At 39.0% G+C, this 22,009-nt stretch overlaps 1 protein-coding gene across 9 annotated transcripts in view; it reads right to left on the bottom strand.

Annotated features, from left to right (window-relative positions):
- The window catches only part of STAT4 (signal transducer and activator of transcription 4), a 118,616-nt gene that overhangs the window by 9,552 nt on the left and 87,055 nt on the right, over positions 1 to 22,009 (bottom strand). For all 9 annotated transcript variants that reach the window (XR_012025074.1, XR_012025075.1, XM_072813278.1 and 6 more), the window contains 8 exons: positions 21,489 to 21,647; positions 20,684 to 20,776; positions 17,306 to 17,365; positions 16,979 to 16,996; positions 16,797 to 16,890; positions 14,905 to 14,949; positions 2,456 to 2,539; positions 559 to 657 (listed from right to left, as the gene is read on the bottom strand). Coding sequence is in view for 7 of the 9 variants with exons in the window: in XM_072813278.1 (XP_072669379.1) it covers positions 559 to 657; positions 2,456 to 2,539; positions 14,905 to 14,949; positions 16,797 to 16,890; positions 16,979 to 16,996; positions 17,306 to 17,365; positions 20,684 to 20,776; positions 21,489 to 21,647 (652 nt within the window). In the remaining 2 variants the exon portion in view is untranslated. The remainder of the gene's footprint in view (positions 1 to 558; positions 658 to 2,455; positions 2,540 to 14,904; positions 14,950 to 16,796; positions 16,891 to 16,978; positions 16,997 to 17,305; positions 17,366 to 20,683; positions 20,777 to 21,488; positions 21,648 to 22,009) is intronic.

The raw sequence follows: 22,009 nt of genomic DNA, 5'->3' as shown, positions 1-22,009 counted from the left end.
TGAAAATTTGTATAGTCAGAGGGTTAGTTAGGCAAGATTGGTTAATATTCTAGTTACTTCTTTGGAAACCAATTTGCTACCTTTAAATAAAATCTGTGTGGAGGTGGGGCCGGAAGTAGTTGAGGCGGTACACATAGCAGTCAGACATTAATTCTATACTGAGAAGTCTCCCCATGGCCCAATTAACAGAGCCACAGGATGGGCCTAGAACTCACTGTTATGTACATAGTTGAGAGCTGACCAGATCCTCAGACGTAACAAATACCTGCCTGTCCGTTTTGCTAGCCAGAACTCTCCCAGCGTCCAAGTTCATCAGAACATATGACTTTAAATATAACATAAGAGAGGATATATACAACTAAATATAATTGGAACTCTCTGTAATAAAACAATCCACAAAAACATGCTAAATTTAATATATATAGATATATGACTATATATTCAAAACTCATATATATATACATATATATATATATATATCTTTTGATGCAGATGGGTTTTTGGACAATAAAACAAATCAAATAGAATTAAAGGAGGAGAAATAGGAATAGACTCTACCTGGGAATCGTTGGTTGACACATTGTACCAAATGATGGATGCCCAAGCATTAGGTAACTGACTGACATTGGAAATCATCACCACAGGTAATGAGCTGGTCTGTTAAAAAAAAAAAAAAAAAAAGCACAGTTATTACAGGTAGTTGCACCTTGCACTGATTTTATACTTGACCCTGTCTCCTAAAGGGCCATCTCAAGCCAGCTCTACTCCTTTAATCCTGGTGTCTACACTGCCCTGGTTACTGAAATGACTTGTGAAGGTACGGGAAATTTCTAGGCATATATGAATGAAGGTATGGGGATGAAAGAAGCCATAAAAATGGGAATCCTTTCCGAGCGCTTGGCCAGTTAACTTCTCCAGTATCTTCCCTTGACATCATAAAAATATTTATATTTTCTAGTATTATAAATGGCCTAAAATGCAGCCAATTAGAGCTTGTATTGATTTTGCAACCGTTCTCTTAACAAGTTACTATAAAGGATTTAACTTCAAATTAATCCATGAAGTGAATCAATATATTCAATTTATGATCTGACATCTAATTAATGTCAGTACTAGACATGGGCATTTTCACTGCAGAAGATGAAGGGGTAAGCAATGTTGGAATACAAAACTTTATTAGAAACAGAGCTGCCCAGTCTGCTGTGGAACTACACTGGTACTGTAGTTCTCAACCTCATAGAATAAAAAGGCTTTCACAGACTAGTGTGAGAAACTAATCAACCCACATTAGTCCTTTCTCGATAACAGAGGTTAGACTTCTGGAGACAGGGAAACACCAACCCTAATAGCCCATGAAAACATTTTCATGAAAACATGGGCTCTTAGGCCCATGTTTCCTAAACAGAGATTTAGGAAAAAGAGATAAGGAAGGCATTCATGGAAAATGCTTATAGATTTACATTCAATAAGAAAAAAATGGAAAGGTAGATCTCTAAGACAATACCTCTCACAAATAAGATCATATTGGGATGTGTAAAACTGTGTGTGTTCCTTCATGCACCCGTTCATTAATTTATTTAACCTATGCTGAGCATCTACTATGTGCCAGGCATTGAGTAAGTTACTGGCAATGGTGTGACAAAGTCATGATGATGCCCTGCTTTCAAGGAGCTCATAGTCAGTCATGTTCAATTTAATTCTCAAAATTTCTTTATTCCTTCTTTGAGTACAATGGTGACTGTTTTTTTTTTTAAAGATTTATTTATTTGTTTGTTTGTTTATTTACTTATGATAGACATAGAGAGAGAGAGAGAGAGAGAGAGGCAGAGACACAGGAGGAGGGAGAAGCAGGCTCCATGCCGGGAGCCCGAAGTGGGACTCGATCCCGGGACTCCAGGATCACGCCCTGGGCCAAAGGCAGGTGCTAAACCGCTGAGCCACCCAGGGATGCCCCAATGGTGACTGTTAAGAGAATAAAACAACATATTGTTAATGTTCCTATCATTTGTCTTTACTCATTACATTAGAAAAACCTTCCTTCTGAGGGATTTGTGGACAAGTTAAAATTTTAAAAATATATCACTATGTGGCATGGTTTAAGGATGCTTACTTATTTCTCTTTAGGCTTTCCACTGAGTAGGCATGACTCAGAAGATCCCAGAAAACAAACCAAAAACATGCAATCTGGGCAAGCAATTATTAAATAGATATTGCATTGATAATGCCCATGAGATTTTATCATTTATATTTAACCAGAATGGCATACATTCTACTAGTAGAATGTTGATTAATTAGTAACTAAATGACATGTTGATTTTCTAAATTAAATTTTCTAAACAAAATTCTAACCAAAAATAATAGAGAATGTACTAAAACCTAAAAACACTCAACTTTCATCTACAAATGCCAGCCAATTACTGAAAATATTATTAGTAAATAGTTGATTGACACCTACCTCCAAATCTATGGTCAGGCCATAGAGGCAGATCTGTGTTTCAAAGGTTATAGAATGAAGCTCTTCAGTTACCATGTGACAGCCCTAAGGAAGAAAGAAAGAATTTTTTATCTTACAAATGCACTTCTGCTATCTACTCTTAGGCCTACTTTTAACAAAAATTAGTAAAGTCTTAAAGTAAATGCCCCAAACATTCCCTGTCATGGAACGTTCCCTCTTAATATTTAAAAAAGTTATTTACCTAAACCAAGCAGGAGAAGAGAAATTCTAAAGATTAGAGCAGAACTCAATGAAATAGAGACCAGAAGAACTGTAGAAAAGATCAATGAAACTAGGGGCTGGTTCTTTGAATGAATTAAGATAGATAACCTCCTCGCCAGCCTTATTAAAAAGAAAAGACAAAAGACTCAAATGAATAAAATCATAAATAAAAGAGAAGAGATCACAACCAACACAAAGGAAATACAAACAATTTGAAGAATGTATTATGAGTAACTATATGCCAATAAGCAACCTGGAAGAAATGGAGGCATTCCTTGAAACTTATAAATTACCAAGACTGAGCAGGAATAAATAGAAAACCTGAACAGGCCAATAACCAATAAGGAAATGGAAGCAGTCATCAAAAACCTCCCAAAACACAACAGTCCAGGGTCAGGCAGCTTCCCAGGGGAATTCTATCAAACAGTTAAAGAAGAAATAATACCTGTTCTACTGAAGCTGTTTCAAAAGATAGAAATGAAATGGAAACTTCCAAACTCGTTCTATGAGGCCAGCATCACCTTGATCCCAAAACCAAAGACCCCACCCAAAAGGAGAATTACAGATCAATATCCCTGATGAACACAGATGTCAAAATACTCACCAACACACTAGCCAGTAGGATCCAACAGTACATTACAAGGCTTATTCACCCTGACCAAGTGGGATTTATCCCTGGCATGTAAGGGTGGTTCAACGTCCGTAAATCAATCAACATGACAGATCACATTAATAAACGACAAGAACCATTTGATTCTCTCAACTGATGCAGAAAAAGCATTTGTCAAAATACAGCATCCTTTCTTGATTAAAACTCTTCAAGTGTAGGGACAGAGGGAACATACGTCAATATCATGAAATCAACAAAAAGCCCACAGCAAATATCATTCTAAATGGGGAAGCCCTGGGAGCCTTTCCCCTAAGATCAGGAACACGACAGGGATGTCCACTCTCACCACTGCTATTCAACATAGTACATAGTACTGGAAGTCCTCACCTCAGCAATCAGGCAACAAAAAGAAATAAAAGGCATTCAAATGGGCAAAGAAGAAGTCAAACTCTCCTTCTTTGCAGATGACATGATACTGTCCACAGAAAACCTGAAAGCCTCCACCCCAAGATTGCTAGAACTCATACAACAATTCGGCAGTGTGGCAGGATACAAAATCAATGCCCAGAAGTCAGTGGCATTTCTATACACTAACAATGAGATTGAAGAAAGAGAAATTAAGGAGTCAATCCCATTTACAATTGCACCCAAAGCATAAGATACCTAGGAATAAGCCTAACCAAAAAGGTAAAGGATCTCTACCCTAAAAACTACAGAACACTTCTGAAAGGAATTGAGGAAGACACAAAGAGATGGAAAAACATACCATGCTCATGGATTGGAAGAATTAATATTGTAAAAATGTCAATGTTATCCAGGGCAATTTACACATTTAATGCAATCTCTATCAAAATACCATAAACTTTTTTCAAACAGTTGGAACAAATAATCCTGATTTGTATGGAACTAGAAAAGATCTCAGCCAGAGGAATGTTGAAAAAGACAGCCAAAGCTGGGGGTATCATAATGCCTGACTTCAATCTCTATTACAAATCAAAACCACAATGAGATCCCACCTCACACCAGTGAGAATGGGGAAAATTCACAAGGCAGGAAACCACAAATGTTGGAGAGGATGCGGAGAAAAGGGAACCCTCTTACACTGTTGGTGGGACTGTGAACTGGTGCAGCCCTCTGGAAAACTGTGTGGAGGCTCCTCAAAGAGCTAAAAATAGATCTGCCCTATGACCCAGCAATTGCACTGCTGGGGATTTACCCCAAAGATTCAGATGCAATGAAACACTGGGACACCTGCACCCCGATGTTTATAGCAGCAATGGCCACGATAGCCAAACTGTGGAAGGAGCCTCGGTGTCCATCGACAGATGATGGATAGAGAAGCTGTGGTCTGTGTATACAGCGGAATATTCCTCAGCCATTAGAAATGACAAATACCCACCATTTGCTTCCACGTGGATGGACCTGGAGGGTATGATGCTGAGTGAAGTAAGTCAATCAGAGGACAATCACCATATGGTTTCACTCACATGTGAATGTAAGGGAAGGATGGGAAACTGAACGGAAAAAATGATAGCGGAAGACAAACCATGAGACTCTCGACTCCGGAAAACAAATGGAGGGCTGCTGAAGGGGAGGTGGGTGGGGGGCAGTAAGGCAGGCATGTGATATGATGAACACTGGGTGCTATACTATATGTGGGCAAATTGAATTTAAATAAAAAATTAAGGGGATCCCTGGGTGGCTCAGCGGTTTAGTGCCTTCCTTTGGCCCAGGGCATGACCCCAGGGTCCCAGGATCGAGTCCTACATCGGGCTCCTCGCAGGGAGCCTGCTTCTCTCTCTGCCTGTCTCTCTGTGTCTCTCATGAATAAATAAATAAACTCTTGAAAAAAATTAAAAAGTTATGTAGACTCTATACAGAGTGAGAAATCTTCATTTCCATAAACAGAATGATTTTAAGTCTCCCTAACAATATATTTTTTTACTTAAAATTCTAGCATATTTTCATCAATAAGAAGCAGACAATTCTGTATTTTTAATTCTTAAAAATTTGCCCTTTTCAGCTTGTAAACTATTAATAAAATCAAGGCATATGTATATAGATATAACAGAAACAAGTCAATGTCATAATGAATTTTGTTTAAAAAGAAAGCAAGATTTCCTTCTGGTTAAAATTGGCAGGTAGAAAATGTATTTTCTTCTGCTCCCTCCAGAAACTTCAATAAAGTAACAGCTGGAGTTTTGTCTACTTTTCATTAAATAAAACTGTAATTTAGATCTCTGAATGAGAGGTGAAGGGGTGTGGTGTAAGGGTGGCAATAAGGGGCAGAACCGGGGTGTCTCCGAACACCTGAGCCTGCAAGGCCTGAATGCAGAGGGTTGAACAGGGGAGCGGTTAGGAGCCCATGCAATGAGGTCCCCACCCATCCCCGACCCTGAAGAAGGACAGGTTTACTCTCTAGAGCAGATGAATCAGAGGAACTAGAGAGGCTCTCTGCATTTCAGATACAAGGCCAAGCGGAGGGCAGGGCTGGGATATTATGCAGAAAAGAGGAAGATCCTGTAAAAGTTTATGGACTATAGGGAGAAAATGGATGAAATAAGATAGGCAATTGTTAATCATTGTTGAAGTTAGGTGATGTATAAATGAAGGTTTATTGTATTTCTCTACTTGTGCATGTGTGTGTTCGTTAAAAAGCTCTTAAAGATGTCGCAAAATCTTTATTAACAGATGTAACAAATATATCACACCAGTGAAGCAAGAATAAGATGCTATCAAAAGGAACATTCAGAAAATAATAATGAATAATTATAAATAGAATAAGAGAAATAGACAAGTTGGCAGAAGGACTGGAAATAGAGTGAAAGAAATGTCCCAGAAAGCGAAACAAACAAACAAAAAAAGTCGAATAAAAAAATAGGATAGAAAAGAGAGTAAGAATTAATACACAAACTCTAATAACAAACTAACAGAAGTTCCAGAAAGAGAATAGAGAAAATGGAATAGAAAAAAGTTCAAAGGCATAATCCAATGGTAATTCTTATACACTGTTGATGGGAGTGGGTACGATCACTTTACAGAATAGTTTTTCAGTCTCTAGTAAAGTAGAAGATGTAGTTCCTAGGATGATGGTGAAAGGAAGTTTTTTAAGAACTAAAAAAATAATAATAATAATTGGGCAACAGAATCAGAGGGCAATCAGCTCAAATTAGAGAAAGAGATGGAGGGCTCCGGAGGGGGTGTTCCCAAGGGAAAGAAAAAAAACCCCCACAGATTGACTTGTTTGATCATATTGCAGCAAGTTTTCCAGTTTCAGGGCACTCGGGTGGCTTAGCCAGTTAAGTGTCCCTGGATTTCAGCTCAGGTCATGACCTCAGGGTTGTGAGAGCAAGACCCCTCCCACATCCATGGGGCTCCCTGCTCAGCAGGGAGTCTGCTTGTCCATCTCCCTCTGTCCCTTCCCCACTTGAGCACGGGCTCTCTTTCTCTCTCAGATAAATAAATTTAAAAAAACTTTTAAAAAATCCTTATTAAAAAAAGAAGTTTTCAAGTTTCAAAGAAAAGTTTTGGGCCACATTAGTGACAGGTACGTAAAATAAACTGATTGAAAAAGAAACTGAGGCAACTAATAAATCCAGGGAAAGTCAGAAGTAATACAAGAATGGAAATGCAATTATACTATGATATGTGGTTCAGCTGTCAACAATTTTTATTTATTCAAAGTAATGTAAGTGTTGAATACATTGACTAAAACAAATTATGTTCTATAATGATACTGTGAAGATGGGGGGAAATGTATATATATAAAGAATCAGTGAAATAAAAAGAAAAAAGAACTGGTGATAGTGATACTTTAATCTTTTATAGAAAGAATTCAGAAGTTAAGTATATGAAATTTTTTAAAAATCAAGAAATATTAGTATGTTAGCGTAATACTTTGACTCAAAAAATGATCACCTCTGGAAAGTAGGTTTGGTGTAGGAAGAAGTGGGACAGAAATTGCTGTTTTTCTCTTTTTTAAAAATTTTTTAATTTTTAATTTTTTATTTTTTTTGCTGTTTTTCCTCTAATGAAATCGTACAGCAGCTTGCTGTGTGCCCAGAACTAGAAGCACTGTCAGCACCTGAAAGCTGGTAGGAAAACAGGATCTCTGGCCTCATCCCAAGCCTTCTGAATCAGATTCTGCATCATAACAAGAACTTCAGGTGGAATTTGTGAGACAATGAGTCTCAATATACTATATCCACATTGTGTTTAGTCTCAAAAAGAGATGTGCAAAATTTGGAGATGGGTGTAGAATTTTATTTTTTAATTTACTTATATAAATATTTTTAAGTTGTCTCCATGCCCAGCACATGGGGCTTGAACTCATGACCCTGAGATCAAGACCTGAACTGAAATGAAGAGCCAGACACTTAACCAACTGAGCCACCCAGGCACCTTGAAGGCTTAAACAATGTTAAAACAACAACAACAACAACAACAACAACAACAACAACAACAAAAATCCACAAACCCTGTGGGAACCTGTAAGCAGATGAGCAATTATTGAGACTACAAGAGTCGGGGTGGCATTAAGGGTGTCAGAGTCAGCCCTAGCAGAAATTATCTAAATTGAATATGTATTAATAACAAGTTATAATCTACTTATATTAAATTTCAAATAATAAAGATTTTAGTTCTAATATGATGATATGAAGCACAATTGCATGAGGAAGACTTTATTGACAATGAGGAATGTCACACTTAGGATTTGTCACTGGGAAAGAAGTAGAGAATTAAAGACTCTTCTGTTCCTTGGGCTAGATCACTGTGGTACCTTACATCGACCTCAGGTAGGAGTGGGACTGCTTCTTACTGGGTTAGTAGAAAGTTATGCTAATGGAAATTTTGCTTGAAAATCCCTTAGACCCCTCCTAAAATTACCCCCAGTACATCCAATGCATGAAACAGCCAGTCCCCGCCCAAACCCCTCCCGTGTTGAAAGAAATACATTACTGTTTCTTTGGTCAAGTATGGGCTGAAGTCATCAGCTTCTGTTTAGACACGGAATTGAACAAAACCCACATTTTTTAAACAGAAAAATCTCACTGCCCCATAGCGTGCTTCCACTATGCAAATCCTGAGACAAACAAAGAATCCACAATGCATGTTTACTAGCGGGTTCCTTTCACATTCTCACTAAGTTCAGTGGACAGGATGAGGCAAGCCTGTGTAGGACACTTAAGAGGCCTGAGGCAAGTACACAGATGGAGACCCACAAACCACACGGGTAAACACTTGACCATTATAAATCAAGTTAACAAACTGTTAAAATATGATATAGCTCCTGCTTTGACCTCTAAGTTTCATATGACCTAGTTGGCCAGGTTTTAACTGCTCAAAGTTCACTGGAACATGGTGGCCTGGAGAGAGCGGGGCCGTTCTGGACCATTGCCCACCCTCTTCTCCTCCACCTCTGTGAGGGGCCTCACCAGCCAGTGTGGCCCATAGGCCTCTGCTTGTACCTACAAGTTTGCACTGATGGTGCCATCTGCGCTTGGGACTCCAGGGAAGCTCACTGCCTCGATCCCACAGACGTCCTTCTCTGTCGGGAGGGCCACAGCCGGAGGACAGCTAACGGGAGTCTTTTTGACTATGAGGCCCCACCCCTCCCCCATACTAGTCTCTAGAGTTTAACTTCCACAACTAAATGCACACATGATCTAATTACTCATTATGGATAATTTGCTCAGGCCTTTGTGTCATGGGGCCTGTGTGTTCACCATCCCAAGTGTGAGAAACCAGGACTCTGTAGACAGAGCAATGACACTCAGAGTTGTCCATGAACTTTGGAAAAAGACGACATGCTTTACTCATCACTTTACTGAACTGGAATATGGATGGCAAGAGCTTTCCTCAGTGATCCAAACTCGTTTCTTTTTTAAAAAAGATTATTTATTTGAGCAAGAGAGAGAGGGAATGCAGGGGAAGAGGCCGAGGGAGAGAATCTTCAAGCAGACTCCCTGCTGAGTGCGAAGCCCAATGTGGGGCTCGATCCCAGGACCCTGAGATCATGACCGGAGCCGAAGTCAGACGCTTAGCCAACTGAACCACCCAGGCGCCCCCAAGCTAATTTCTAATGATGACTTAAAGCCCCGGATGCAGTAGTGAGGCACATTTAGAGTGAAATACAGCAAGGAAGTCAACACTATATAATAGACGTGCCTGGAGAAAAGCAGCTCTGACGAAAGGAAGCACCACTGACTTTGAAAGCTCACACGGCTGCCCATCACAGCCTTTATGCTTTATCAGTGCCATCCAGGCCAGGGCTACTATTCAAGTTCGCACTGCCAGGATGCATTCCTCGGAGACTGGGGAAAACGTCACAGATAAGACGCATCACTAACGGCTGTGTTTAAAAGCCACTCTAATCATCTGAGATGATTATGGATTTAAAATATCCTTATTTGTGGTGTTTATAGTCTACGGCACTGAATGACGTGAATGGATTGACTTCATTGTACTTGTAAAGAAAAGCACACATTGCATCATCTGCCATAACCACCTGGCCAGGCTCACCTGGACACGAAAATACACAACCTTATGAAAGGCAGGGAGACATGTCACCATATTCTTTTTCTCTTTCCTATGCTCTATGCCTAATAATACACCCTGGGAATCTAGAATATGTGAATAAACATATTATCATGCTATTAAATCTAGAATATGTGAATAACATAAGTCATATGTTATGACTCTGGACTTGAGGAAACCTCTTTTAAGAAAATACACTGGGATAAGGCAAATTTTCATCTAAATTCCTTGCTCACTTTTTTTTTTTAAAGGATTCTATTTGTTTATTTGAGAGAGAGAGAGAGCGCACAAGCAGGGGGGGAAGAGCAGAGGGAGAGGAACAGCAGAACCCCGCTGAGCACAGAGCCTGAAGCAGGGCTGGACCGCAAGATCCTGGGACCACGACCTGAGCTGCAGTCAAGAGCTGCCCGAGCCACCCAGGCGGCCTTCCTTGCTCATCTCTAAACAAGCCATAATCTGTGATAATGTTGCTCCGTGGACTAGAAAACAATGAATGATAATCTATTCACTTAATTAACACCTTCTGAGTACCTACCATGTACCAGACACTGAGCTGGATGCTGGGAAACAAAGATCCGAGCGGGAAATAATGGTACAATCACACGAGAGACCGACCTCAATCACAGAACAACTAATTCTCAGCCCATAAAATAAGGGGACTATACGGAAGGTGTCCCATACAAAGTCTACACACTTAGTGTCATTCTTGTATCAACGTCACTCTTAAAAAGTGTGGCCACTACTTAAACTGTTCAGAAGGGAATCAGCTTTCTGCGACAACGGCTGGGCTGGCTGGCGCGTGAACGTGTATCTGTGCTTGAGAACAGCGAACCTTGAAAGAACATCTGTTTGGCTCTTTTGTTCGATGAATCTCAAGTCACCCAGGCTCTACTAATAGCTTCTTTAGGCTTCATGACTTCCCACCATATAAACAAAATTACCTGATACCTTAGTCTGTGGCTAAACCTCATTTGTCAGTTAAAGCCCATGACAGAGAGCAAACTCGAGAGGCTGCATTCCAGCTTGCCTGTTCAAACAGTTTCCACATTTCAACGATACTCTCTAGCTAGCTTTTTGCCAGAGAAGGACCTCTGGGAAAGCCTGCTTCCTGGGAATGTTTATTTTACAAGGACAACCTGATGCCTTCCAGGTTTGGCCATTTGCTAGGAGATGGGATTGTTTCTTTGCGGCGGCTCTTCCAAGGAAAGAACAAAGGGGGGAGAAAGGAGCAATAATTGTTAGCCTTGATTTTGCGACAGCACATCGACAGATTTCCCATGGGGGGGGGGTTGTGAAATTGCAAAGGAAATTATTAAAATTAAATTCATTTTCTTTTACAAAAAAGTAAAGACCATACTCTAGTTTGCACTTTTGCATATTATAGAGCCTTAGTCAAAAAAGCTTCAGAAATTGTCTAAATCCAATGGTTTTCAAATATTTCAAATTTCAATAATATTGAAACGTATTCTTGAAAAGAACTTTACTACCTGGGTTCCAATCTGTAAAATATATAAAATAGAGCGACTGAATAGGGGTGGGTGACCCAGAGCTCCACCTTTCACCCCCTCCCCCAATCCACAGGTGGCTCCTAAGGAACCTCTTTGCTTGTTCTGCAACAGTACGGGTCTAATGCAACTTCCTCCCTTTACCTAATCCTACAGCTGAGACCCCCAGCACATCCTGACCGACCCCCTCATTTTGGACACTGTGAGTCAAACAGCCCCATATGGGGTGCTTGGGAGGCTTAGAGTGGGCGCCCCTGGGGAAACCATCACTCATGGTGTCTTGGTGTGTTCCCAATCTTTTAGTAAGTATCCAGTCCAAGTTCTGACAACCACAAAAGCAGAACTGAGGTGCCCAGTGTGCGTGTGTGCGCGTGTGCTGCACACAGGGGCAGGCCAAGTAGGAACCCAAGACATGTGATCCCATAAAAAGGGCTTACATACATGGTGCTTTGAGAGCTCAGGGATCTGGAATCAGAGAAGTATGTGCCAGGGGCCCTTGAAAGGGAACATCCAAGCACTTTGGCAGGTGGCAGAGGTAAGGACGGGCGGCGTGTCCTAAGTCAGGGGTCATCTTTACAGATACTTCTCCACCGGGGTCAATACCTGTTGTTCACACATGGGCGGCCCTGGGGCTCTGATCAGCGCAGCGCAGCCGACTCTCCCCATGTCCCATCTCCCGTGGTCCTTTTAACCACCCCATGAGCGCAGGTCAACGTGATCCCCATTTTCAGGTAACGGAACGGGGGGGTCAGTGATGCCTCTGAGAGGCAGACCCCGCCACGGTGCTAGTTCCAATCCCCAACTGACGGGTGGAGGAGTTAAGGGAGAGGTCAACAACATTTTCTGAGAAAGCACTATTTTAAATTTCTTCTAAACTCTCTAAGGATTCTGGTGCGAGATGGCTACGTGATTTCTGAGTGGGTGGGCAGGGTGAGACCGTAACAGCAGCAGCTGGAGAAAGGATGGGTGCTACTCGCATGCTCACAAAGGCCTCCCTGACAGGAATCCCAGCAGATGGAGCGAGCGTGTGAGCAAGGGGCAGGAGGGGGTCACAGAGCAGTGCCAACCAGGGCCGCTTCTCCCAGCGCAGGTTTTCTGATCCCAGAGGCAGCCTGGCATAGTGGCCAAGAGCATGGACACGGGAGCCCCACTTTGAATCTTGGCCCGACCCCTGCGTGCCTCAGTTTCCCTCATTAAATGAGTACGCTCATAGTATCCACTTCATAGCACTGTCACAAGAAGTACATCAATCAACGTCAGTGAAGCTCTTATTGCCCAGTATAGAGTAAATGCCACAGGAGGATTTGTTCAGTAAATTCTTATCAGGCCATATCACTCCCGCTGCAGGTTCTCACAGATAAGCAACATCTATCCGAATTTTGAAAATGAGGTATAATGTCCTAGCTTCCTGATTTCCTGACATTTTGGTTACTACGACCTCTGTCCCTATGACTTTATGAACTCTATTTTATCACTAGATCTTCCCCAAGCTTTTTCCTGACTTCTTTTGATCACTCCTACTGCCTGGCCAAGCCCCTGATCCTTTGATCATCTTTCTGAGGCCACTTCATATCTTTTGTGACTTTTCAGTTGTTTCTGTAGGACAGGAAACGACTTCGGGGCCTTGTGGTGTGTTTTAAACGTACCCAGGCGTCATCTTACAATTTTATCAACAGGGGGAGCTCAAGGAATTAGCTTAGAATAAAACTGAGCTGGCAAAGAGGGGAAAAAAGGAGAAGGATAAAATCATTCTGACACGACTGCATGATTTTGGTATTAATCAGAAAACAATAGGAAATACGTTCGCAGTAATATACGCAGACAGTGTTAATAAGACATTGCTTGGTTATTCTATAGTAGAGGATGATTTACATGGATTTTCATCTCTAGGGAAACCCAAGTAAAGACTTTGATTTTACGTTTATAAAGATGACAATGTATTGGAGAGTTGAGCTATTTAGATTTATTCCCATTTGATCTGTTTTACTTAAGAAAAGCTCAGAAAGCATTGTATTTAGTCTATTCAGACTTAGCAGATACTACTCAGGGATGTTACTCTGCATCACTGGCCAAAGTTCCAGTGAGATGCGTGAAATGACTTTTTAATTTATAATGTGCTAATGTTCCAATTAGGAAATTTGGGAAATCTCTACGGATTTCTATAAGGTGGGAAGAATAAATCCTATCTATCTAGTTTACTAGAATATCCTTTAACTCAAAAGCTCTGCTTCTGTGATATCTAGGCGATAGAGACCTGTTTGCAGCTCTGCCCTAAGCCAAGGCTCTACCCTGGCTCATCTTTGGTGCGACTGTGCTATTTGGCAAATGCTCTTTAAGACACAATTAAGGGGATGAAGAATTCTTGGGAGGGAAAATGCAGAGCATTAAACCTCTTGTGGTCAATCTTTGTGGTTTTGTGGAGAGGGCTAGATTGGTTGCAGTTGAATGCTGGATTTATAAAGTGCTTTTCCCTTCCAAATAATTCAAAGAGATTTCTCTTAGAAGCTGTGACTGTCAAGCCAGGAGACTGAATCCTTACCACCACACCAGGAATAAGCCTCACTGCTTTATAACTACATTGTGTAGATGATCTTACATATACAGCATCTCTGAGCAGAGAGTGCTGGGCATTACTACCCTGATCCGTTAGAGGAAAAAAATGCAATTTTTCTCCATCAGATCATTTGCCAAGGATCACATTTTCAGTCACTGTCAGAATGGACTCAAATCCAGGTTTTCTAATTCCAAATATGTAGGGCGTACACATATGCCCTGGCATCTAGGCCAACTAAACAGACGATCTCCAAGGCCACTTTCAATTCAGGATCTGACCACTCTATCATTTACGGACTCAAATGCAAGCACTTGGACCACATCAGTTTGTTCTGTTAATCAGTTCATCCAGTGGAATGCAAACCTTAAGTACAAGGGCAAGGTAATTGATACCATAAATTAATAGGACTGTTTTTCACCTGTGATTTTCATATACTATGTCATGAAGTTTGAGACTTGCCTCTTATCTGTGGAAAATGAGTGATTTTAAGATATTTTGCAATAGTGGAAGATTGACTAAAGAAATTATGGCACACCTGTAAGATGCAATACAGTGCAACCACTTTAAATGCTTATCTCCAAGAGTATTAAGGTTATAGAAAGCTGCTCACCTTATATTGTTATGTGCGGGGGGGAAAAACAGGTTATGAAACAATATGTATATACACTTAAGCTAATATGTACATAGATGTAAGTTAATATATACAAGTTAATATAACTTGTAAGTTACAAGGTAGGTAGAATGACGTGAACCAAATGCTAATAGTTGTTCTTTTAAGAAGGTATTATTATATGCAATTTCTGTTTTCTCCTTTTTAAGACAAACTTTCTTACACTGTAATTATCAAGCTTTAATTTGTAACTAGACAGACACAAGTTTGACTTTATATTTAACGATAAAGGGCAGTTGAAAAACTTTGTAAAAATATGATATTATAGGGTTGTTTCCTTAAAAGGATTATCTTGTAGAAAACATTTTGTACCTCATTTCCTTTGCTTCCAGCACTGGACTTCATTTCCTTTGGTTGCTTTGCAAAAAAATAAAAACCCAGAAAACAAAAAACAAACAAAGAACAGTGTTTAGATGGAGAAGCATCATCAATTAAATATCAAGTTGGTCATACCTAGTGTAGTCATTTCCTTGGCTACAATTTTCCTTTTAGAATGGTACCCAGATGTCTAACATAGTTGCCTAAAAAGAAGCCTCCTGTTTCATCTCATGGGATGCCCCACTTTAGAAACCTTCACTGAGGTAAGTGAGCAAGCTGACGTACTAATAAGACTACGCTTTTCAGCCAACATTTTGGAAAGAGGAAATCATGCTGGGATGTTTTAAAATCTGCTCAGCACTCCCTTGTACCTGGAAAATATCATCTGAGCTAAACCATGATGATTCTCAATCCCTGTGAAACTAAGTCCAATGCAAAGGATTGGGAAAACAAACGATGGGATAGTGTGCCATATGGCACAGTAAGCTACTAAATGGCATTAGAGACTTCCTGACACAAAAATGGTCAGGATAGAGGTTACTTAATTAAACAGAGGGGCAGACAATAATTTATATAGTGTGTACAATCTGATCCCACTTAAAAAGTACATATACATGTATGTATAAGAGAATGAAAACTATGGATGTTAATAGTGTTACAAGGTAGGGAGATACAGGTGATTTTTAATTTTAAAATTTTTGCCTCTCTGATTTTCTTTTTTTTTCTTTTTTTCTCTCTGATTTTCTACATTTAGTTTTATATTAAAAAGCAATTAAAATTATTATGCAAAAAATAATATATTTAAAAATGCTTTGCTACTAGAAGAGGACTGCAAAAAGTAAGGTTTTGTTAATTTATATATTATACCTGCTGGAAGAAAGACCTAACCTTTTTTGGTATGTTCCTTTTTTTTTTTTACCACATGACTTTTTTGAGAGACAGACATCTCTAAGTTAAGGATCTCTTACAGCTTTATTTATTAGCAAACACTGTCCATTGTTGAAAATTTCTTAAGGATAGAAATTGAACTTAAGCAAAAAGAGTGCCAGTTAAAAGGATACATAATACATGACTCGTCATTTCATTTTATTTATTTATCAGTATCACGCTGGAGGGATTCAGTTAAAAAGGTACTCTTCACTACTAAAGATCAAACAAAAACAAAAATCAAAACCAAAAACCATAAGCTTGCATATGCAGGTATCTGTGAACTTAAATTTTATCTTTAAGAAAGACCCCTTGAGGCTGATTCAGTGGCGCCCCAACATTCAGGTGAGGAACTTCCTAAATGTTAAGAAACCACGAGTAACATGCATCGACAAGAAAGCAGTAGAGTCTTTGGGAATCTAAGAGCTATGCAAAGAATTAGAAAGAAAGCAGGAAGAGAACTCTAGGTTAAGAGGAAGTGGTAAAAACAAGAAGCAACCGGGTGAGGCCGGGTCAGAAGCTTTCTAGACATGCCAAAGCAAACTGCGTGCAACTGTCATACCCAGGAACATCCTGCTTCCTCAAGCTACTCCTAAAATGAAAGCACCTTCGGCCAGACATGTGGTTGCTGGATATCGTTTCTTGGAGAGATTTAAAAAAATGAAATCAGGAATGCCTCTCCATTATAAGACCAATTATCTCTGTCATCATTACCAAAATATATTGACCAACTGGCATCTGTATTTGGGTACTGTATCACCATTGTTGAGAACTCGGACTTCTGAGTTAAAGTTCCTTACTCTTTCTAATATTTCAATGACGCCATATTTTATTTCTCAATATGGCCCTTAATCTCACATAAGCAACCCCCCAAACCCCAAATACACTGAATTACAAGGCCTATTTGTAAAGACATGTCTGATTCAGGGAGGGGGAGAAGCTTGTGTAATTGAACTCACCAAATGTCTAAATTCTACTGAGAGACTCCCGTTAGAAGATTCTTCAATGGACATGGCTTTGACATGAGTTCCACAAAGGACAAATCTTCGATTGCTAGAGAGAAAATCTTAGCTATTTACACGTTCTCAGGTAAAATATATTTATGAGAACAGCAAAAACAATTCTAAAATGAATTTCTTACCTTAGAGTTGAAACGTTCCTGTAAAATCAAGAAGATTCCTTAAAATGAGCTATTTTATAGACCTAGTAAAAACTTTCCTTGATACTTTAGGGGACAGTATAATATAGTCCTAATTTTCATTTCAAGACTTTATAGTAAAATTTTTTAAAGTAAGTCTTCATTGGAGTTCTATTAAATGTTTGAACTTCAAAGTCAAATATTTGAAGTACATTGATATGTAATGTTAGAGAAATACATTAAAAGTTTGAAATTATTCTATAAAATGAGGAAAGTTCTTTTTTTAAAAAGTCTCACATTTTCATGTTTCAAAATGAAATTAGAACTTACTTGTCAATTGATGCTTTCACCTTTACCTGATAGTTTAGTTCTGGCAATTTTATTAATAGTCTGGAGAGACATATAAATAAAGAATCAGAGGCAAAAATTAAAAGTGCTAAAAAACTTTTTATAATTAAATATTTAAATATATTTATGTCATATATACAAATCAAATTTAGGTTATCTCTAGTTATATGTTAGCGTGTTTTTAAAATATCTAATTCTTTACTGAATCACTGTATTGCACACTTGCAACTAATATAACACTGTATAGTAACTATATTGTAATTAAAATAAAACAAAAACAAGTAAAAATAAAAATGTCCAATTCCTCTTTAGTTTGTCATGTAATTAATATTGACACCAGTCACTTAATATCATATTGACAAAAACTTGGAAAGTATTTTCAGTTGATGTGTGTTGGGTAATACATTGGCTAGGTCAGAAAAATACATATATATATATATATATATATATACACATACATATATATATATATTTTGGTTAAAGCTCAAATCTAGGTTAAATGTATAAATATAAGAAAAATTCTTTGCAAATTTATTAATATCACTCCATTTTATTCTCGTATCATTAAAAAACTCTAAGTTTAGAAAACTAAATGTTTTGATGATCACTGTTTTATGGTAAAAATACTGAGAAAGATCAGACCTTGGTGGAATGTGAAAAATTCCAATTCAAATGCATTTGCAATCTTTAAATACACTATGAAAATGACAACAAAAATGTGCATAACTAAAAAAGATCGAACTCCAAGCAAATAAGTGATGAAAGATCAGAGTAATAATTCTTCTAATTTCTTCTGATGTCAGCTCCTCCTTTATTCTTTTGCTTTCCTCAACTCCTCTGAGTTGTAACCTCTCATAGATCCTCTCTGCGGGTTCAGTCTAATTTCAGAGATACTAATTGAATCACTCATTCACTTACCCCAATCATGCACTCATCCCAAACCCCAATCATTCTCTCAGCATGTATTGAACATCTCATCTAGACCCAGTACAGCCCTAGGTACTAAAGAATTGGTGAAGACTAGGGAAGGGAGAAGTGTGGGGACACGGCTATACATCAAAGGAAGAAGTCCAGCTAAATATAGTAGTAGATGGAATATGGAGAATGGTGATAAGCAACTGATGGGCAATGGAGAAATGTAATCATAGATGATAGCCCAAGCAAAAGTGTGGGCAGAATGTGACAAATGTTGCTTAACTATCCTATACAAAGCACAGGATTGGTTTTAGGGTTGGGAATATGATGTGTGTAGCTGTTAGCAGTGAGAAGTGAGAAGGTCATGTGAAGTAAGGATCTTACTTCAGAATCTGATTCACTGGAAGACGGTGATGTCACCCTTCCCTTAGAAATAGGAGGATGGAATGCTATGGTAGGGAGGGGTTTTAGGGAAAATACTAAGTAAAGGATCATTTATCAAGATGGTGGAGAACAGGGGTACAGGGAAGAAGGACAGGGACCCAACAGAAAGGTGGAAGAGGAAAGTGGAAACACTCAAGTCAGGGACTAATTAATGGTCAGTAGCCCTGGCAATTAGTTCAAACAACATGCAAGGTGATGCCCATTCAAGAGGCCTCTTCCACTCAGAACTCTTGGCTAAGCAATCTCTACTCATCTCCCTTTTTGTCCCAGAGAGAATCTTAGACTTATCATATAATCTACAGAGGTGTCTCAAGGAAAAGTAGGATGCCCGCCACCCCTCTATCCTATTTCTCTTTAGTGTTACTATCTTCTGGGTTATATAGAGATGTGAGGATGAAGAAGGAACTTTTGAAAGTCATAACATTTTAAAAGAAATTGTCCTCTGGCTTTTGTTCTTGGTTCTTAAGTTCTTGCAAAATTCACACAAAGGAAATGACTAAGAATTTCAGGGGACACCTGGGACTCAGTGGTTGAGCATCTGCCTTTAGCTCAGGGAGTGATCTTGGGGTCCCAGATCTAGTCCTGCATCGAGCTCCCTGCGGGGAGCCTGCTTCTCCCTCTGCCTGTGTCTCTGCCTCTCTCTTTGTCTCTCATGAATGAATAAATAAAATCTTAAAAAAAAAAAAAGAATTTCATGTAAGGTATTTAAAATGCAAGTTAAAGAAAAATGCCTTTCCTTTAAAAGTGGAGTTCTGAGTTGGTAGATGTTAACTAAGCTTAGTGTAGTAATCATTTTGCAGTTTACAGAAGTCATTACTCTGTTCAGCTTAAACTTCTCAAGTGCTGTATGTCAATTACATTTCAATAAAATGGAAATGAATAAAATGAAATAAAAATAAAGTTCTTTTTTTTAAAGATTTTATTTATTTATTTATTTATTCATGAAAGACTGAGAGATAGAGAGAGCCAGAAACAAAGGCAGAGGGAGAAGCAGGCTCCATGCACTGGGAGCCCGATGTGGGACTCGATCCCGGGTCTCCAGGATCGCGCCCTGGGCCAAAGGCGGGCGCCAAACCGCTGCGCCACCCAGGGATCCCTAAAAATAAAGTTCTAATAGTGATATGTGATCAGGGACCCTATCATGAGGCCCTAAATCAATTATCTACTGTGTTATCACCACTTCCTGTCCTATCAGAGGTGATTTAGTGATTAGGAATTTAAAAGCTTGGGGCCTTTGGGGATTGATGCATGAATGAAAATCTTCAAAAGTTCAAGCTCAAATTCATTATTTTAAAAGTTGTTAAGGAAAATGATATGTTTTGGTTACTCAGCTAATGGAAAGGACCAAATGCATGGACAAAGCAACAATAACATGAAAGTCGTATATCTTTAAATCAGGTACATAGTAAGGATATGTTGAAAATTACAACGTTGAGATTTTTCATAAAAATCCTATAAGCTAGTTGCTGGGCAATCACAGGGGAAGAATGTGCCAATATTGTTTCCTGGGCAAGATATTCAAAGTCTTCCATATTCTGTCCCCAATCTACTCAATTTTGCCTCTCTCTGCTTCACATGCTTGCAAAACAGACCCAGAAAGTCATTATTTCTGTAGTCTGGCTCTCTTACAATCCCACTCTCCTTCCCTCTCTGCTCTTCCTGCGAGGTCTTTGGCCCTCAAAGGGGCCACAAGACTTCTCCAGACTCTCCAGTCTTCTCCCAACTGATCTTTTCAGCAATTGATCCCATGATGCCCCATATTGTGATTCCAAGCGTTCATGCTAATGTCCCTCATGTCTTTATATTTACTGTCACATTCTTTACAGGCAGGGCCCTCATATTAACATTTCTGAGAGTATCCACCATAGCTCAGTGCTGGGCATGCAGGAGGCATTTAATATAGAAGAGTTGAATGAAAGGCACTATGAGAGAAATTAGTCTTAATTAAGCAGTGGCCGTGGCCCCACAAACAAATGGAAAGATAGAGCACATGCTGCCTACCTTAGCTTTACAGTGAACTGAATGAGAGTTTTAAGTACCATCGGTCTCTGTGGGTGGGTTGGCATGCATGGCTGTCGTTCAACCACAAATGAGCTAGATTAAAAGGAAATAAAGCACATCATTTGAGAACACTGAAAATATTGTCAGGCTGAAAACCACAGAGAAACAGGATGCTGTCCTCTTAAGAAATCCAAATTTTCTTTACTTACAAGCTATTCAAACCTCCTTTAAACTCAAATCTTTCCAAAAGCTTCTCATAAATTATTACTAGGAGATGGAAAAAAAATGCCTAAAGATTGTCCCTTAAATAACAGCAGTAAATAATTCTTAATTGTTATTCTTGAGTCGAGAATAAAAGCCTATTTTTATCAAACTAAACATAAAGTAAAAAGTTAATTTCATGTCATCTTTGAACTGGATATTAGAATTTCTGGTACATAGTTGTGTTTTTTTTTTTTTTTCTTTAGATGAGCTTATACACATACACATGGCTTCTACCCTTCATATCTTGGATATATACTTGAGAAATCATTGAAATCTTCTTTTCTAAAATGTTAAAAATGAACTTCAGCTGGATGTTGTGCTTGGCTTATAGAAAACTGAATCAGTTTTTGGGAGAAGTGATGAATAAATAGCGAAGAGCAGAAATGTTTCTGGAACTCTCTGGAGCCTCAATTCACCTTACCTTGAGGCTCACTGTTTAACACATCCCTATCCTGCTTTGCCTGAACACCAAAACCCCAGCCAGGATATCCTTACAACCCCACGGGATGGAGGCTGCCATGACACATTTAAATTTACTTACTTCTTAAAAAGGTTGTAGATCAAGAAGGTGACTCTTTCTAGCAGATGTGCTCTTTGCATGGGGATGGGGTCCCCTTCGTAGGTCATTTTAGTAGACTGTTCCTCTAATTTCTCCAATTGCCTTCTGAGTTGGAACAGGCTTTCCGCCAACAGTGTAAAGCTATTGAACATCAAATGAAAATCAGCAGATGGTTTCCCCACTTAACAATCTACCGTTTTAACTATTAACTGCATTAGCAAAAAATAAATTCCTAAATAATTATTCAATTAACAAAATCATTCACTTAATTCCATTAAAGGTTAGTGACAGTTCTTTATGTTTATTTCTCTAATCTCTTCTTTCCTCTGAGATGTATGATACATGGAAAATGTTTTCAATGTTTTGTCATTGATACCTGTAGTAATAAACATCATTTATAAAATTTTGTCAACTTCTGGAACCGAATCCCTTTTAACAGTTGTTTTAAAAGTCTGTTAAACATATATACGGTACTCAGTAATGGGTAAAGAAAGAGCAAATTT

This window comes from Canis lupus, chromosome 36 (genome assembly GCF_048164855.1).
Source record: "Canis lupus baileyi chromosome 36, mCanLup2.hap1, whole genome shotgun sequence".
Taxonomy (NCBI): Eukaryota; Metazoa; Chordata; class Mammalia; order Carnivora; family Canidae; genus Canis; species Canis lupus.
Note: the sequence above shows the minus strand (reverse complement) of the source record. Positions and strands in the feature narration are given on the sequence as shown.